The 15,170-nt window shown below is 36.8% G+C and overlaps 1 protein-coding gene across 2 annotated transcripts in view; it reads right to left on the bottom strand.

The window, feature by feature from the left end:
• Positions 1-15,170, bottom strand: part of LOC126470458 (dehydrogenase/reductase SDR family member 7) — a 201,826-nt gene that overhangs the window by 170,635 nt on the left and 16,021 nt on the right. For both annotated transcript variants that reach the window (XM_050098311.1, XM_050098312.1), the window contains exon 2: positions 5,942-6,127. In XM_050098311.1, coding sequence (XP_049954268.1) covers positions 5,942-6,065 — 124 coding nt within the window. In that variant the 5' untranslated portion in view covers positions 6,066-6,127. The remainder of the gene's footprint in view (positions 1-5,941; positions 6,128-15,170) is intronic.

Raw genomic sequence — 15,170 nt, 5'->3', positions numbered from 1 at the left:
AAAGTAGCTTGGAAAAAAGTTAAATCAGAAACATGGTTCATGGCAGAAAAGTCACCTGTTCCTCTAAGTGCACATGAGCTAAATAATAATTTCATAAATTCTGGGAAATTAGCCATGAAAGGTGAATTTAGATGACAATGTGGATAGACTTCCAAATTCACAAAAAGCAGAGCTGGAGGTAGGCTTGCGAAAATCTGGACAGAGAACTCTGTTTCCTCACAGTTGCTGCATCAATCAACCAACAATGGAGTGGAGTGAATACTACTCTGTCCCAAGGATATATTGACTGTAGTCAGATCAATGAGCGACTTCAGAACTGACGTTATACAATGTTTCTCTAATTTTACCCTAAAAAATAATAGATACCATGTGCTATCATACCCTGTCAATAGGATGTTTAGAGGGGCAACATTTCCAAACTGCCTGAAACTGACAAGTGTCTTGATCATATATAATTAAAAGGAGACAGAAATTAACCCCAAAATTGTAGGCCTATAGCAATAGTATCCATAATCCCAAAAATTATTGAAACTTTAATGAAAGACAAAGTAAATGATTTTTTTGAGTGTAAAAACCTATTTAGTAAGGCCAAATAAGGGTTCCAAAGTGAGCTATGTACAATTCAGGCAGTTCAAGAATCATCTTGCTCAGTTTTGAAGTTCCTCTTGGTGTTCTTCCATGTTTGCAATTTAATTTCTTTTTTTTAAGTCTCCCTTGTAAAAAAAAGTGTTTTGTGTAAGATGTATTAAAAAAGTTAAAGTAGTTAAGAAGTTGTATTATCAGTACGACATGATCAGCACTACATGGTATTGAAATCGGCAGCACACCTAGCTACTATAGTAGATTTAATCAAGGCATTTGACACTGGGTTACATAGCATTTTAATTTAGAAACTTAAAAGATACAGAACAACAGAACTAGCACTACAGAAAGTTTATTTGACAAACAGAACCCAAACGGTAGCTGTAAATTCAAAAAACAAAATCTGACCTTCTCAGTAAAATACGTAGCGCCACAAGGATCTGTGCTGGGACCTTTCTCATTTATTTTGTATGTGAATGACCTACCAAACTTAATGCCATACAAATCTGTGAGGTACACCAATGACACACCTTTTATCACATCATATAATGTGTGAATGTTGTCAAACAAATTAACAACTCCATGACGGAAGAGGCAGCTCAGTGGTTCCAAGAAAACAAGCTGACATTAAATAACAACAAAACTGAACAAATCCTGTTTTTCCCTAAGAACTGTTAAAAATGGACAAAATGGGATCAAGCATTCTGCAAAATTGTTTACGCATCTACCTCAATACTAAATTATGCTGCAATGCCCATACAGAAAAGCTCTGCAGTAAGTTGGCAAGAGTCCTAAGGAAACTGAAGGATTGCATGAGCAAAGACCTTGTGTTCATAGCATACTATGCATTTTTTCATACACACATGCATAAAGGAATATGACTTTGGAGGAAAATGCTAGAGCAAAATAAGTTTTCCTCTGACAGAAGAAAGCCAATAGATGTATTTTTGGTTCAAGCGACATAACTTCCTGTAGGCAATACTTTGTTGAGCCAAAATACTTACAGTCCTCAGACTATACATGTTCACAGTATTTGTAAGTGCCAAACAGAATGTCCGCATGTATGAAAGAAGATCAGATGTGCACTCATACAAAACTAGAAACAGGAACTTACTGGACATTCCTTGGACTCACCTAAGTAAAGACAAAAATATCCTTTCATCCAAGGGCATTGAACAAAAATAAATTTAAAATGGTGGCAGAGACATGGTTGACAGAAAAAGCATTCTACAACATAAAAAAATTCTATATAATGAAAAAATTGACAGCCTTTCACTTTAAATGTGATTGTGAACAAACAAAATTGTAACTTACAGCATTCAACCTGATTTGTAGTATCTGTAACCTGTGTAAGAAAACTAATTATGTGATGGGTACAAGACACACAGTATCTATGTAATGATATACACATGAACAATTTGAATAATTATGTATGTACTGCCAGTGTCTTACAAAACACCGCAGTTGTTTACAAGCTAACAAATCAATTTAAATTTCAACAAAATCGCATCATCCAGCTGATATCCCCGAGTGTTAGAATGCCACTTCCAGGATACAGGCCTGTCAGAGTCATATCTAGATGTATCAGGAGTCCCATAAGTCCCATATCACTTCAACTTCACATGCCCCACACAGTTACAGAGCCTCCACCAGCTTCAGTAGTTTCCTGCTGACACGCAGGGTCCATGGTTTCATGAAGTTGTCCATATACCCATGCACATCCATCCACTTGATACAATTTGAAATGGGACTCATCGAACTGGGCAACATGTTTCCAGTCATCAACAGTCCAATGTCGGTGTTGAAGGGCCCAGGCGAGGCATAAAGCTTTGATTCGTGCAGTCATCAAGGGTACATGAGTGGACCTTCAGCTCTGAAAAGCCAAATCGATGGTATTTCATTGAATGGTTCGCACGTTGACATTTGTTGATGGCCCAGTGCTGAAATTTGCAGCAATTTGTGAAAGAGTTGCTCTTCTGTCACACTGAATGATTCTCGAGTCGTCGTTGGTCCCATTCTTGTAGGATCTTTTTCTGGGCACAGCGATGTCAGCGATTTGATGTTTTACCGGATTCGTGATATTCACGGTACACTAGTGAAATAGTCATATGGGAAAATCCCCACATCATTACCACCTCAAAGATGCTGTGTCCCATTGCTCGTGCACTGACTATGACACCACATTCAAACTCACTTAAATCTTGATAACATACCATTATAGCAGCAGTAACTAACCTAACAACTGTGCCAGACACTTGTTGTCTTATATAGGCGTTGCTGACCACAGTGCCATATTCTGCCTATGTACATCTCTCTGTATTTGAATACATGTGCCTTTACCAGTTTCTTTGGCACTTCAGTGTATTTATTCCTCAACATATTCATCCTGGTGACCAACACACTTCTCACTATGACAGACCAGTTTATTGATACCATTACTGTAGAATGTTTGGCATTGTTGACAGAGCCACAACCTCACATCTGCTTGCACAACTTCATCACTATCAAAGTGAAGTCCTTGAAGGTGTTCTTTCAGGTTTTGGAAACAGATGAAAATCAGATGAACTGAATGTAGGATGAATGATGACATGGAATCCAAGGCATTGGATTGTTTCAAATGTCACAGCACTCTCATGTGGTCTGGAATTGCCATGCTAAAAGAGAGGGTGCTCCATGTGTGGATGAACTCTTCAAATTTATGCTTTCAGTTTTCTGAGGGTCTCTCTCACACACACATACATATTTATCTTACACACTACAATTTGGAGCCCCCTATCGGCAGAGGGCTGCAAGTTGCATCAGCAAAGTAGGTAAGCTGACCAAGTAATTTAAGTGACATGTAATACTTCAATAGAAATTGAGAACAGAATAAAAAATTTGGGGGCATTACTTTTCAGTATGCCCTTGTATATTTTCCAAATGATCTATTTCTCTTTCTAAAAGCTCTAAATATATGTCTAGAACCAAGGACTACTTATAATCCTCCCCTCCCTTTGTAAACAACAATGAGGGGGGGGGGGGTTGTACTGACTACAGGTCCTCTCGGTTTTACCCCAACTTCTCTTTTCCTGTAATCCCTTTTCTACAGCCTTTTTGCTAATGGTACACCACATGGCTAATTTAAAAAATGTTTTGCATACTTGTAAATGTAATTTGTACTCAGTCCTTTACTTTTCCTGGGTTTTCATCAAAAAGTCAACTGTTCCCCAAATTTTTATTTCTGTTAAGGATTCAACTTTTCTGCCTCCTCCAATTTTGCTTCTGCACATTATGATAATTGACATCACCTAAACTATTTTAAATACAATCATATCTTCCTCAAAATATCCTCTCTCATTTGCATAAATAACCCCCCCCCCCCCCAATTTGGTTACTGTTGTTTGTGTTATTCAGCATAATTAACTTTGTCTTTGAATAAATTTCACTCTTTTGGTTACTAAATACTAATTTTTTTAATTGACCAGTCGAATCCCATTCTAGCATTTACAATCTAGTTCATAATTTGAAGGCCATTTTCTCTAAAATTCTGTATTCCAAGATGACTTTGTGTAAATTGTACATCACAACTTCAAATGACAAAAGCACCTTTTTTTTTTTTTTTTTTACTGTAGCTGCCCTTATTTCAACCCCCTACTAAATGCATCTACATGACTACTCTGCATTCCACTCTTAATAACTTGGTAGGGAGTTCACTCAACTACCTTCAATCTCGCACAACGTGCGGAAAAAATAAACACTTAAGTATTTCCATACAAGCACTGATATCTGATCATTTCTCCTCATATAGATGAGTGCGGAAAAAATATTGCCGCATTCAAAGGAGAAAGTTGATGATTAAACTTTAATGAAAAGATGTCAGTGCAATGAAAAATGACTTTTTTAAGTAAATGCATCCCCAACTTGTGTACCATTTCCATGACACTCTCCCCCTTGACTGTTTCATATAGATATTTTACTAAATTTCATATGAAAAATGAGTGTGTCAAATTTTTGTTTTCACAAAACATGTCACTATATTTTTAAGAAAAAAATTGCATAATTGTATTCTTAAAGAGTTGTAAATGTTAACTGTAAATTTATTTATCCATTGCATTAATAAAGACATGTGAAAATTGTCATTGTTACCTGTTATAATATCACAGCACCTGAGCCGACCAAGTTAGTACAAGTGCGTTAGTACTGGAGTTAGTTCATTCAGTTCAGCTGAGTTAACAGAGCAGCATGAAGAACAAGTTCATTTGCAAAATAATTATTATTTTGTAAAAAGTTATGATATAGTGAAAATCGATCAAAAATCAGTGTACCCTTTTTAACTAGAGAGTGTATCTAACATCTTACGTCCACGAAGAACCAATTTTACCTAAACTGCACACAAACGAGTTTTAACAAGCGCTCTGACTATGAACTGAGAGAAAAAAGCCAAGCAACCATTTGCTACTATTACACTGGTACTTGTAAAATGCTTCTGTAACTATTTTGAAGCCAATACAAAATTTAAATGTAAAAAAATTTAAATGTAACCCTCAAATTATTACACCAATTTTGTAGCAGATTGTAACAATGGGTACAGTCATTTGTCTTAACATGTACGAAATTTTATACCCATTGCCAAAATTAGGGGCTATGCAAACTATTGGTCATAATGTCTGCCCTATGACACCTCATACCATCAGGCCTCGTGTTGGACCTGTATGACAACGACAAATGCAATCTGACTATGTCTGTTCTCCACGAGCCTGCACTGCAAAGCAAACAATATATCTGTCTGCTCAGGCACTACTTGCGTGGGGCTATTGGCATCCTATGTAACATTAAGTCAGGCCAATCTGAACTCATCGATTCCAAATTTGCATGACAGTTGTGGGATCTCAACCAATACTTGCAATAATATAGCAGAACAATAGACAATAGTCTCAATAAGCCATGATCCTGTTGCTGTCGAATTCCAAAACATGCTTGTAGAAGTCTCATCCCCTTACACGAGGCATAATGCAGTCTTCTCACAAATTATGACCATATACACTTGGCTTCTGAATGAGAAACCTACTGTGCAATTTTTCCTTATGCACAGAATGCAGGTGTTGCTACTCCTTTCTACTTATTGTCCTTGGGCTGAAACAGTAATCATTTGCATATCATATCATGCAATCCACTGCATGTCAGTTTGGTGTTTGTTGCATGTTGTGTTCCTTGTGCTGCAACTTTAATGCCTGGAATCACATACCTCCAAAATTTATTCATATTTGGGATGGTTGCTTTGTAAGCAATGCAAAAATTGCCTTGCATTATTTCAATACATAAACATTGTTATTATACCAAATTCTTTCATCAAAAAGTTATAATGGGGTTATGAGCTCACCAACAGGTTTTCCAAAAATTTCATTCCACTTCATCTCCAAATCACAGTCTGAAAGGCAAATTGCAGCTACATAAACTATAAAATATACTACTGTCACCAGTCCCACAAACATAAGGAAATCCATCACAATTTCTTGAAGAAATGTGGAAGAACTTGTAATTAATTTTCAATTCTGTTATTCAGCTCCTGGAAGATAATGCAAACAAAAACATAGTATTTAAAATTAGGGCAATAAAAACAGCAATGGAATACAATCAAATCCAAGTACAATTTTAATTAATAGTAAGCAGGCAAAATGAACAAAGCGACAACATTTTGACACAATTGGGAAGATAATGCAATGAGGTATAGCAGTTCTTTACTCCAAATAATGAATACAATAATTGCTCAATGTATATAAATGAACAACCTAGTAATGAAGAAGAAGAAGATGTTTTTTTATAATTGTGATATTTAGTTTTGCCAAAAAATGCATGAATATCATGAGCAGTGTGCAAGCTTATGTAGCACTACAGTGAAACACTAATTCATTCATTAGTGCGACAACTTTTGATCAAACATTAATAAGTTCCTTAACAGTTTACAAATAATCAGATTTAACAGTGTTAAGTGATAAACTCTTGTTGCAAGAAATGTAGATCAGATCTTGTTCCAAAACCAAATACATCGCACATCCTTAATCAACAACGTGATTTGATCTCTTTAATTGCTGTTCTGTCCTGTTGGATCCATAGACAAGAGTAATCCCTGCACAAAAATTGATGACAACAGCTCTTTAAATATCTGCAACATGAACTAAAATCAATGTAGTCACTATATATGTGAAATTCAAACAGCTATGTCACTCAGTAAGTTAGTTTATGAGTTTGATTTTTCACAGATCAAGGCTGAGGATAAATATGACACATACATATGTTTCATTACAATTTTCATTCTAGATTCCACGATTCTGTGATAATTGCAGAAACTAAAGAAACCTAAGAAAGCACTCACTAGCCTTTGGTATCTGTACACATAGTAGACAATTACATGTTAGTGAGTAGGATGACGATGGTGGTGGTGGTCTCGGTACCATGGTCCATGCAGTTGCGATAACACTGTCCCCCAGATGGCACAGTGGCTACTGCACCTGCCTACTAAGCATGAGATCCTGGGTTCGAATCCTGGTTCGGTACATATTTTTGCAAGTCGCCATTGATTCCGCTTAATTTACTGCTGCAGCTGATGGCAGTTATCTCCCGTCAATTTACATTTTCTGTTTCACAGCTGGGGGATCTGTGTTGTGTCTGTTATTTCAAGGGAACAGACACCATGCATTCAAATACAGAGGAGCTTATGATGATAGTGATTCAGCAAAGCAGGTGCTGCAGCACTCAGCACCATATAGTGCCCATCACGGTAGGCACTGCCGTGTGAAGCATCCAGACCATGCATGGATATGCAAACTGTTATAGTACACTCAGTAGTGAAAGCATTAAATTCTACATTGTGATGATGTTTCACTGAAGGAGGTTGTAATGAAGATCCTCATATCAAAAGATGTAGAGGGGCAAAAATGACATTCATACAATGAAGGCTTTCACGACTGGATGTTTCAGCTGCTGAGAATTGTTCCGGGTTGTATGGCCGTGGTCCATGGAACTCTTCTATCCCTGAAGTTTCGCCCAAGGCTATCATGTGAAACCTAGGCCACGCCCAATTTCCACGGCATTTAGGCCGCTCTCTGACGTCCGACTCCGTCAGTCAGCAAGACTCAGCACAACCAGGATTACCTCTGAAGATGTCCAACACAGCCTTGGACGAAATGTCAGGGATAGAAGAGTTCCATGGACCATGGCCATACAACCTGGAAGAATTCTCAGCAGCTTAAAAATGACATTAAAGAAAAGTGACTGCAGAATAGGCAAGCAATCAGCATTTTTCAGTAGAGGGAAGGAAACCTAAAAGTAGTAGCCATCATTCACCTGTCATCTATGGCCCTCTGTGCACCAAAGTAGCCTTGGTGCCGATTTTGGATAGTGCCACTTTGCCATGCACAGCATACTTTAACTACGGTGGCATGGAAACATTTTACAAAATTAGTCGTTTCGGAAATACTTCCATCCTTGACCCTAAAGCCAATGATCATGCCATCTTGGACAGCAGATAAATCAGTCCATTTTTGCATTAGGACAATGGCTGCACTGTTTTCCATATCCCCTGACATGCTTTATATAACCTACACTGCTAGTGCTGCCACCTGCTGTCTTTGAGTGGTTAGTGCACACTGACATTGAACATATGTGGTGGTTACATTAATGTGAATTGTCTGTGTAATATTACAAGAACACATGAACATAATTCTTTTTTGTGATCACAAAATACAAGGAAATGCAACTAACATTTCCAATAATCAAGAGTACCAAAGAGTTTAGTGAAAGATTTCATGACCTGAAGTATCACACAAGTGCTTGAGCACCAAATCTCAAGATGATGTGGCTGTCACCAGTATATGAATGATGATATAATTTATCAGAAGGCCACAAGAAATACAATGTTCTGCCAGGAAATATTAAAACTGAAAAAGGGCTGTACTGCTGATACTCATGGCACTTTTCCCATATCAGCACGTTAGTTGTACTATACAGCATTTACCACATTTGCATACGGTACCTGGAACAGCTGCTACTGAAGCCAGCTAGTAGATCACTTTCAACTGTTGTGTTTTTTGATGATTCTGACTATCTTCAAACACTCTCCATGTATGGAGAAAAAGCCACTGAACTTGATAATATATCAGTTTGCTTCCACTCCCATTGTGGATTTCACATACCACTTTGCAGACCAATATTTGGCTGTCAGTTGAACATGTGTCACTCTCTCACAGTTGAGGAAGAGGAGGAGATGATTAGTATTTAATGCCCCGTGGACAGTGAGGTCATTACAGATGGAGCACAAGCTCAGATTAGGGAAGAATGGAGAAGGGAAGCTGCCATGCCCTTTGGCTTTAAGCAATTTAGGGAAACCACAGAAAACCTAAATCAGGATGACTGGATGCAGGTCTCTCACAGTTGAGAAAGCAAGTGGTTGCAAACTGAATTAGGTTTGCTGGAGTAAATAAAATGTTCTACATTTATATGATTATTCCTGAATATTTATTCTTCAATGCATAATACATGGTGGCAACTGCAAGTGAGAAGCAGAAGAAAAATCCAACAGTATTTAATGTTTCAAAGTAACTCAATTTGGATTAACTTTTAATGTGCAATGCTGAAATACGTCTTTATGAAACACTGTATTTGGCAATAATTTGAGCCATTTTTTTTTAAGTTTCAGGCTTGAATGCAGATAGTAAGTGCAAATATCAGTGGCAATGAAACTTTGAGTCATGGCTCAATATTAGCTGAGATAGCCTGATGGTAAAAGTGACTGCTCACAAAAAGCATGAGATTCAGTTTCAGAAACCAGTCTGGTTCAAATTTTCATTAGTTAACCCATTTCCACTGCATTACATATTTGGATAAAAACAACATACTGGTTGTCAAAGAGTCTCAAATTTCTTTTAAATCTGAGAAAAATTAGACTTGTATTCTGAATTTTGATTTTTAAGCCAGCCTTTTTTTCTGTTTCATGTTATCACTATGATTTTTCCATTGTTTGTACTGATACACTCAAGCAGGTGGACAGTGTCATATACCAGGTCATTTCACCAGGAAATGTTAAAATGCCATTGATCCTTCTATTGGATACCCATACTGCTGTACTTGATGTGGATACTGAACAAATTTAGGAACTCGCTGTGACTACCTACCACCACTACCATCTTGACTTACTCTTTGGGATTTTGTTCTTGCAACCCAGTGTGGGCCTGTCTGTTCCTAATCTTACAGCAACATCCTTCATTTCAATATAACAAAGGTTGCTTTCTCATCTGATCAGGTGATTTTGGGACTGACCATTCAGTACTCTGGTTCATCAAACTGGTAATGTAATCCATGACATGATGAACACTGCTGCCATTTTCAAAAATGAACATCTGGCTATAATACTCTCTATGTCACCCTGCTGAACAAGAATAGAACCTTATTTCAGGTGCTGCTTATTCTAGTGAGAGAATCAGTATTGGGAAACTACCACTATCATGTTAATCATTACCAACCTTTACCAGAGCAATTTCCACAACAGTGGGCAAGTCCACGGCATTACTGTACTGCAATCAGTTACTTGTGCTCTATTAAAAGAGACAGATGTTCTTTGCGAAAATAAGTATATTTAAGATTCATCCCATGGAGTAAATGTACACAGAACCTTATAATGTGCATTAAAGGGCTCAAAGAGGAAAAATAGATGAGAGATTTGCACTAGGAGATCTCTGAAGCTATGTCTATTGTAAAATGCTGCTGTGAAAGCTTCAGTCAGATCGAATCACCATCTTTAATGTATCAGTGGAAATGATGTCCATATTGTAAATTATTGCATAGAAATATTTGAAATACATCAGTTAACAATTGTTGCAACTATGACTTCACTATTTCATCTCAGCATATATACAGCCCACTTCCATTTCATTTCCGCAATTATATTTTCACTCCAGCCTTCTCCCTGGTCCATTTGTCTGTTTTGCCATCTCCACCAGTAATCTCCATTACACATCTCTCCATGATCTACTAAGCAGGACTCAGGTTTGAAACATGTCACACAAAATATTTCATGTCTCACTGCTGTAAGTGGGAACTAATAACACACACTGATTGCAAAGTTATTGTTTCATACACATTAGAAACTTAGCTCTGAAAATTCTTTTTCCTTTGTCAAAAGTACTTCTGGTGATGTTTACTCTTTCAGTTATTTCTTCTGCTGTCTAAGTCTTAAACTACTTTCAATACAAAAAATCATCAACTGGTTTTATGATTTCATTGTTACTTTCCATTATCTTCTTTTCAATGTAATGGTTACACAGTGCCTTACGCTTATAAAAAATATATATAGCAAGATATAATGAAAAAACTGATTTAAATGACTAATGGCAAATTATAGCTGGTCTTCAGATACTACAGAAAGGTAGGTGAAACAGAAAACTAAGTGTTATTTTAATCCTTTAATACAATGTGTAAAGTAGCTACTGTTCCATATTTTTAATTTTTGACAAAGTGTTTCAATTTTTCATCTTTACTTTAACAATAACCATTAATTAAGAGAAAAAAAATCTTTTCCAATGTCAGAATTCATGTCTTTTATCTTGGCATTACATGTGGAAAGTTTCAGTCAACAAAACTATTACCAACAAAGCATGAGTTCTGGTAGGAAAAGGTTGGGGAAAGTAACTGGTTGTGTCATATTCAAATAAATCATGCCAGCAATCACCTTCATCATCAGGAGTGCCCCAAGGAAGTGCAATAGGACCGCTCTTGTTCCCTATATTCGTAAATGTTAAGACAGATGGAACGGGCAGCAATCTGCGACTGTCTGTTGAGAATGCTGTAGTGTATGACAAAGTGTCACAGTTGTGTGACTGTGGGAGGATATGGGATGACTTAACAAAGAATTTCTATTTGGTGTTATGAATGGTAGCTTATTCTAAACATAGAAAAATGTAAATTAATGTAGACGAGTACAAAAAGAAACAACCTTGTAATGTTCTAATACCACACTGGTGGCATACTGTTTGACACAGTCACAGCTATTGCATACTTACATGTAACATTACAAAGCAATATGAAATGGAATGAGTATGTAAGATCAGTAAAAAAATGAAATGTCGTGTGACGAGGGCCTCCCGTCGGGTAGACCGCTCGCCTGGTGCAAGTCTTTCTATTTGACGCCACTTCGGCGACTTGCGCGTCGATGGGGATGAAATGATGATGATTAGGACAACACAACACCCAGTCCCTCAGCGGATAAAATCTCCGACCCAGCTGGGGATCAAACCCGGGCCCTTAGGATTGACAGTCTGTCGCACTGACCACTCAGCTACCGGGGGCGGACTAAGATCAGTAGTAGGAGGAGATTGCATACAGAACACATGTGTGACCAATTCTTGAGTATTGCTCACGTGTTTGGGATTCCCACCAAGTTAGATGAAAGGAAGACAATCAAATAATTCAGAGACATGCTGTTAGATTTGTTACCAGCAGGTTCAGTCGACATGTTGGTTCTATGGAGATGAGATTTGAACCCAAATGGGAATTCCTAGAGGGAAGATGATGAACTTTTTACAACACACTATTGACAAAATTTAGAGAACTGGCATTTGTGACCGACTGCAGAACAATTCTACTGCCACCAATGCACATTTCACATAAGGGCTGTGAAGACAAATTAGGGCTCATAGAGAGGCACATAAACGATCACTTCTCTCTCGCTTCATTTGCGAGCAGACCAGGAAAGGAAACTAAACAAATAGTGGTGGTACAAGGTACCCTCTGCCCTACACCGAACAGTGGTTTACAGCGTATGTATGTAGGTGTACAGCTGATTTCGAGAACTCACACAAAAACCTAGATTTGAATGGCTGGTGGGGATCTGAAACCAACTCTTCTCATATGAAAGGTCATAATCACTGTGCAAGATTATATATTGTGTAAATAAATACTGTCAATATAATTCATAGAAATCACTCAGAACTCAGGTAAACAGGAACCAACTAGAAATAAAACATTACCCTCCTTCTCCAACATATCTTTAAATTCTCTCTTAATACAGGGTTTGAGTGATTCGAGCCTGTTTACAACTTTCTTTAATTCTTTCCTAATTTCTCTGTTTAACAAGGAATGTTAGGTAGCAGTAGCAGTTGATGTATTATACATGGGTTTCTACAGCCTCTACTGGGATATTTGCCTCCTGAAGTATGTTTTGATCAATCCACCTGTCTGTTTCTAAAAAAAAAGAATGATTTTTTACACACATCATATTTAAGTTACTTTTTAACAACACTCATAATGACAAACAGTCACACTGAAATTGTAATTTAGTGTCAAAAATACTTTTTTTTTTTTAAAAAAAAGGGGGGTGGCATTAGTGTGCTAAAGAAGAGAAAAATATTGTCATGTGCTGTTAAAGTCATAACTATTCTACCAACCTAACTTTATGCATCACACATAATATTAAAAATGTTAAAAGACATCTTACTGTAGACCATAAGCTGCATGCAAAATATTTTACATGGAGTACAAGTTGTATAGCAAGGTTTCTTTTAACAAATATTTATATGCTAGAGAGCACCAAGCAAACAATATTATAAATACTTCTTTTGAATTGACATTACATAGCCTGTGATTGATCAATGTCTCATCTAGTTACGTACGCATAATCTGTAGCCAGATGGGCACATGTTACTCATAAGGATACGATTCTGGGCAATAAAATTTGAGTATCTGCACCAGATCCACTGAGCAAATAATTGCATGAGAATGACCTTTGGAGAGGAGGGGGGAGGGGTAAGGTTTAGAAGTTTCACTTGCGTATTCTATTCATCTTTTTGTTAGCTAGTTTCACATAAGGCCTCAGACTGTTAATGTCCCCCATTTGCATTTCCATTTAGTTCTAATGTTAATGAGGTGGTTTCAAAGCTTTTTGTAAAAAGAAATTGTGTCTGGTACGACAAAGGGGGTAAGTTACTTGAAAGGTCAAAGCAATGGCATACCACCTCTCAGAGGATCAAACCTATTAAAGTGCGGTGAATTTCAAGTTAACTTTCAGCAGCATCATCATCATCATCATCATCATCATTATTATTATTATTATTATTATTATTATTATTATTATTATTATTTTCTTTCCTTTCTCAGACGTTATGTCTGGTTAAAAATGGAAAGTGACGTGGACCTTGATCAAGCGTGACTTCCTTTTAACTGTACGGTATATGTTACATTGCATTTAGGAACTTTCGGGTAATTGAACATGTATCAATAATTACAGATTTCTGTAGATGTATATATACGTTTGGATGTAACTGTATTGTGTTGATGCACTGGTGGATACTGTATGGTATGACACCTGTAGTTGATAGTATAATTGGTATAATGTCAACTTTATCCTGATGCCACATGTCCTTGACTTCCTCAGCCAGGTGGATGTATTTTTCAATTTTTTCTCCATTTTCTTCTGTATATTTGTTGTATTGGGTATGGATATTTCGATTAGTTGTGTTAATTTCTCCTTTTTATTGGTGAGTATGATGTCAGGTTTGTTATGTGTTGTTGTTTTATCTGTTATAACGGTTATGTTCCAGTATAATTTGTATTCATCATTCTCCAGTACATTTTGTGGTGCATACTTGTATGTGGGAACGTGTTGTTTTATTAGTTTATGTTGTACGGCAAGTTGTTGATGTATTATTTTTGCTACAGTGTCATGTCTTCTGGGGTATTCTGTATTTGCAAGTATTGTACATCCGCTTGTGATGTGATCTACTGTTTCTATTTGTTGTTTGCAAAGTCTGCATTTATCTGTTGTGATATTGGGATCTTTAATAATATGCTTGCTGTAATATCTGGTGTTTATAGTTTGATCCTGTATTGCAATCATGAATCCTTCCATCTCACTGCATTGTATATATCACCTTTTCTTAGTCATGTGTTGGATGCATCTCAATCGATGTGTGGCTGTGTTAGATGATAGGGATGCTTGCCATGTAGTGTTTTCTTTTTCCAATTTACTTTCTTCATATCTGTTGATGTTATGTGATCTAAAGGGTTGTAGAAGTGGTTATGAAATTGCAATGGTGTAGCCAATGTATTTATATGAGTGATTGCTTTGTGTATTTTGCTAGTTTCTGCTCATTCTATAAAGACTTTTCTTAAATTGTCTACCTGTCCATAATGTAGGTTTTTTATGTCAATAAATCCCCTTCCTCCTTCCTTTCTGCTTAATGTGAATCTTTCTGTTGCTGAATGTATGTGATGTATTCTATATTTGTGGCATTGTGATCGTGGAAGTGTATTGAGTGCTTCTAGGTCTGTGTTACTCCATTTCACTACTCCAAATGAGTAGGTCAATATTGGTATAGCATAAGTATTTATAGCTTTTGTCTTGTTTCTTGCTGTCAATTCTGTTTTCAGTATTTTTGTTAGTCTTTGTCTATAATTTTCTTTTAGTTCTTCTTTAATATTTGTATTATCTATTCCTATTTTTTGTCTGTATCCTAGATATTTATAAGCATCTGTTTTTTCCATCACTTCGATGCAGTCGCTGTGGTTATCCAATATGTAATCTTCTTGTTTAGCGTGTTTTCCCTTGACTATGCTATTTT

The sequence above is a fragment of the Schistocerca serialis genome, chromosome 3, assembly GCF_023864345.2.
Source record: "Schistocerca serialis cubense isolate TAMUIC-IGC-003099 chromosome 3, iqSchSeri2.2, whole genome shotgun sequence".
Classification (NCBI taxonomy): Eukaryota; Metazoa; Arthropoda; class Insecta; order Orthoptera; family Acrididae; genus Schistocerca; species Schistocerca serialis.
The sequence above is the reverse complement of the archived record's forward strand: the minus strand, read 5'-3'. Positions and strand labels throughout refer to the sequence as shown.